Raw genomic sequence first — 4,913 nt, 5'->3', positions numbered from 1 at the left:
GGCTGCAATATAACAAAGAGTGAAAAATTTAAGGGGGTCTGAATACTTTCCGTACCCACTGTATGTAAGATAATGTGTATAAATGTCTGTTAGTCCCCACCACAATTTTGGGTGACAATAAATAAATACCCATAACTAATTACTATGAACTAGAAAGTACATAAGCAAACAGCAGGCTACCTTCAGAGCAGATGGAGCTGGTGCGGGTCTAACCATGGTTTTCCAAGCCAAACGTGGTGGAGCAGGATTCACAGCTTTAAACTCCTCCGGCCCTCTCTGGGCATCCCCTTCCTGTCTGGCTGCAGGTAAGGACAAAGTGGTGATGCTCTTGGCAGCATTACCAGATTCAGAACTCTGTGTTTCTGGAGCATCTTGTTCATCTTCGTGGATGGAGCCATGGTTTCCCGAGATGATGTTTTCAGCTGGTAGCTTGAGGGATGTCTGGCCAGAGAGTAGCTGAAAGCCAGTCCCTGTGCTCTTCGTGCTGCCTAGAGCACTCTGTTGTTTACCAATTTTTGGAGCAGCACTAAGGGATTTGGGCTTCCTGCCTCTTCTTGGAGGGTCCGCAGGGCTGTCCATACCTACAAGCACAGCATGATAAAATATGAAAAATCTAAGGCATGTAAACAATGTGCATTTCACACTTGATACGGGAATCAAATCTGAAAAAGAAGAATACCAGATGCTTTTTTGATATGGGATGCATTAACTGACCTGAACTTGCATAGTGACTGGAATGCCATTATGAATAACCTTGAAATCAACAAACTCACCTTTCTTGGACTTGGCCATGGCAGGGGGAACCTGGAGCAATCCAAGAAGACCTCCAAGTTCCTTCCTCTGTGAGAATTTACAGTGTTATAATTTGAAATAGGACAATAATTGGTCTGATCAATATTTGCATGTTTTATAATCATCAGTTATTTAGTATAAAAACAAAAGTGTGAGACCAATTAATATTTAAACAATGATATATAGTCATAATGCAACTTGTATGGTTGGAGCCTAATGGTTATATTTATTATTTTGTAAAATGACAGAAACAAAGCAATTAAATCGATTCAAGATATTATCCGTTTTTTTATATGTATTTATTGGTATTGATGGGGGCGGACAATAATTGGTCTGATCAATATTTGCATGTTTTATAATCATCAGTTATTTAGTATAAAAACAAAAGTGTGAGACCAATTAATATTTAAACAATGATATATAGTCATAATGCAACTTGTATGGTTGGAGCCTAATGGTTATATTTATTATTTTGTAAAATGACAGAAACAAAGCAATTAAATCGCTTCAAGATATTATCCGTTTTTTTATATGTATTTATTGGTATTGATGGGGGCAAAATAATATAGTGAAAAATTTAAGGGGGTCTGAATACTTTCCGTACCCACTGTATATCGAGTTCTTAAGTGCTGCGTTTAAACATCTAGTAAGCGGTCTACTTAAAACATTTTGGCCATCAAATGCTGTCTGGTTGGGCATCAGCATCACACTAGATTTTGAGATACGGCCAACAAATCGCTCTTCGGCTCTGCAAAACGCTACATCTTACTTTCTTTGCATTGCTGAAAAAGTATGATAGCCTATTATGCTTGTGATTTCCTGTGTCTCATTAACTGAGGGTATATAACAACATTTGTTAATGTTTATTTTGTCAGACGCAGCGCGCTCATTGTGGGCAGAATTACAATGAACAACATGAAACAATGTACAGTAGCTAACAGACGCGCATGACACCAGCCACAACAAATCTACACGAAGCATGTATCTATAAACTACATTCGGCGTGGGACATTTATCCACAAAAACGACTGCTTTGCACATACTTACCCGTTAACTTATGATGGTTTGCATTTTTGTAAAATAACTCGGTTCATTCCAAAAGTTTAGAGGCTTGTCTTCCTCTCTTCACTTCCCTGCTGCATGCACCCTGCGACTGTCATGTGACCACACCGCGCCCTCTAATGGTAAGGGGAGAGTTTACTTTAACTCTCTGGTGTTGTTCGGTCATTTTAGGAGAAGGGTATAGTAAAAAAAATAGTCACACTTGTGTTGTTCGCGGTCAAAAATGACCGCCATTGGAAATGAATGGGAAATATGCAAAAATGCAGATAATTTTTGTGTGTACAATCTACAAATCATTCACGATGCAGAAACACAGTGCACAGTAATGAAGGGGTGACACTCTAAAATATCAAGAGTGCAAAACAGACGCATTCCACCCACCCCAGACACACTATGAACTAGTGTGTGAGCGTGACTGTAACACAAAGCACGTTTTTGCAAATGCGTGAAATAAAAAAAATAATTTAGCCACAATGCAGTAAAAACAGACACCAAGCAAAGGGGTGACACTCTAAAACTTCAAGAGTACAAAAAAGACAAACACTCGCTTACACACACTCACAGACAGACACACACACACACACACACACACACACACACAATACACTATTATACACACAAATTAACTGGTGTGGCTGTAACAATATGGGAAAATTGAGTCAGAAGACTCAAATAAGAGGTTGAAATCAGATTGATTAACCTCTGATAAAGTATTCCTGTTCATTTATGTTACATTTTTGTTTAACTTTGATGTTGTGTAATAAAATGTCTTTCTTTGTGTTCATGTTTGGTTTGACTCTAGTAAAATTAATGCAAAAACTGACATTTCAAACCAACATTACACACACACACACACAAATCTAAACCTTTACAAAAAGTTGTCTTTGTGAATGTCTTAATATAAAACCAAATCCACACACAAAAAAAAGATTTTATAAGCCTTTTATATAGAGCTATACAGTATAGGAATCTAGTGGCTAAACCATGGAATTGCACAAGTTATGTTTTTTTCTCCCACCAGATGGAATTAATCTGCCTTCAAAAATGGGATTTTAAAGGCATTGTCTCTATTTTAACATGAAATACTGCCATAATTGAAAAGTAATAGAAAATTTAAAAAAAATTGTATTATTTTCAATGGAAAAAAAAAAGTATCATAATTATTGCCTAAATATTAATTAGTACAATGAAATTCTCTCAAAATACAAAATAAAAAATTATTGAACAAAAATTTATAAAACCTGAAAATAAAAAAAAGGTTACGTTGCAGGTGTCCGGTCACTTTTGACCACGAACAACACAAGTGTGACTCCCAAATGAACAGAGGGTTAAGTCTGGGTTTGGTTGCTAAGTAAAGTGTGTAGACCTCAGGCCCACAAAGACTGCGAAACAAAAGTCCCACAACAAAAGATGTCTAATGAATTATTGTGGCTTGTACAAAATTCACGTAACTCATTTCAGTCTACATATTACAAGATGCATGTTTCAATAGCTAACAACTTTTTAGTAAGAAAAGACATTAGCCTAAATGAGGCGGTCACTATATGCCATTCAAGCACTTTTTGTTTAAGCATCACGTATATCACATGTATATCACAATAAAATTAAATAAGACATTATCGGGGAAAAAAACAATATTGTTTGCAAGTGGGGAATTTCAACACATTGAGTCCCAAAGAATAACTGTACCTACAGAAATTCCTTTGAAATTGCTGACCACCCTGAAAGTCATTATATAATTTGCAGTCTTAGTTGCCCATTTTCCAATATGCAGCAACTGGCACTTAAAGGCTACACTCTATAATTTCTCCTTTCATACTTGCTACATTATGGTACACATACAGCTTGAGTTAAGGCCACTATTGATGCTTTTAAGCAAGCTCTACCGTCCAGTTGCTTTAATGGATCTTCGCCCTAGGTAGGTGAAGATCTTCGCCAAACAAGTAAGAAATACTGTAAATAGATCAAAGATCCATATCAAAGTCACAAGCAATGCCAATGATTAATTTCCATTCTGTTTAACAGTACAAAATGCAAGATGTTTTTCAGTTTAAAAATTTTATTAATCTGTACACTAAATGTAAATCACTGTTCAAATACAAAACAAACAAAAAAAAGTGTTTAATATGCAAGTAGTGCGCAATACTAACAAAGGCAGAAATTAATCATTAAAGTGAGAAACGAATTATTAAATACCACAAAACTTGAACTATATATTCAGCAGTCTTGTATAATAACTTGAGGATATGTGCATATAAAATTACAATTTCAATCAAACTGGATTCTTCCTTAGTTTATCAAGAACATAAAAACAAAGCATACACATGCTAAAAAAATTGACCCTGGGGGTTGAGTGATTGCAAGCACAAATGTACAAAACAAGGGATAGTCTAGTAAAAGAGTACTTAATACTCTTTCTAAAAATAAAACTATTGATAAAACTCCTAAAAACAAGTGGTAAAATAACCTTGCAAGAGGCAGATCTATTTTACAGATCATCTGCAAAGACGAAAATGAAAAGCATTTTCCAACTGTTTGGCATAATAGCTGCCAAACCAAATCTGAAGTTTTGTATCAGCTGACCTCTTAGGTTAAATAGGTTAAACAAAAACATTCTTGAGAGCACAGACCTCGCAAGAATACAGAATTTGTATAATTACACATTTGGTTCAAAAGTGCTTGAGGTCTGCATTTATTATAAAGTCACAGGAGTGTTATGAATAGTTTCAGTGTTTTTCTCCCTTCTTCGTATGGTTGGGAAACATCCTATATATTGCAGCTATCTTCATAAGAAGGTGGAGGCTCTGTCAAAAGAAATAAAATCAAATTAATCACCATGTAACACTTCCTTACCTAAAGTACAATCAATTAAATATAATAGTAATAATAATTTAAAGGGGTCCTATTATGCTAATGTTTCATATCGTTCGGTATCGATAATTATTGACATTTTTCATAACCTTTTTTTAAAACAAAGAGCAATAGAATTTTTTTTAAATTTAACCACTGTATTTTTAAATTAACCCAATTTATTGAGACAAACAACAAATATTTTTGTT

At 35.1% G+C, this 4,913-nt stretch overlaps 2 protein-coding genes across 3 annotated transcripts in view; both read right to left on the bottom strand.

Annotated features, from left to right (window-relative positions):
- LOC107690686 (histone-lysine N-methyltransferase EHMT1-like) overlaps positions 1-1,954 on the bottom strand; it is a 10,908-nt gene extending 8,954 nt beyond the window's left edge. Inside the window, exons 1-3 of the mRNA XM_016489078.1 lie at positions 1,840-1,954; positions 774-840; positions 181-581 (exon numbers count right to left, since the gene is read on the bottom strand). Of these exons, the coding sequence (XP_016344564.1) occupies positions 181-581; positions 774-792 (420 nt within the window). The 5' untranslated portion in view covers positions 793-840; positions 1,840-1,954. The remainder of the gene's footprint in view (positions 1-180; positions 582-773; positions 841-1,839) is intronic.
- A 2,015-nt stretch (positions 1,955-3,969) lies between these two features.
- The window catches only part of LOC107690693 (arrestin domain-containing protein 1-like), a 10,964-nt gene continuing 10,020 nt past the window's right edge, over positions 3,970-4,913 (bottom strand). For both annotated transcript variants that reach the window (XM_016489085.1, XM_016489084.1), the window contains exon 8: positions 3,970-4,658. Coding sequence is in view for 1 of the 2 variants with exons in the window: in XM_016489084.1 (XP_016344570.1) it covers positions 4,621-4,658 (38 nt within the window). In the remaining variant the exon portion in view is untranslated. The remainder of the gene's footprint in view (positions 4,659-4,913) is intronic.

The sequence above is a fragment of the Sinocyclocheilus anshuiensis genome, unplaced genomic scaffold (assembly GCF_001515605.1).
Source record: "Sinocyclocheilus anshuiensis isolate Anshui unplaced genomic scaffold, SAMN03320099.WGS_v1.1 scaffold2041, whole genome shotgun sequence".
NCBI lineage: Eukaryota > Metazoa > Chordata > Actinopteri > Cypriniformes > Cyprinidae > Sinocyclocheilus > Sinocyclocheilus anshuiensis.
Note: the sequence above shows the minus strand (reverse complement) of the source record. Positions and strands in the feature narration are given on the sequence as shown.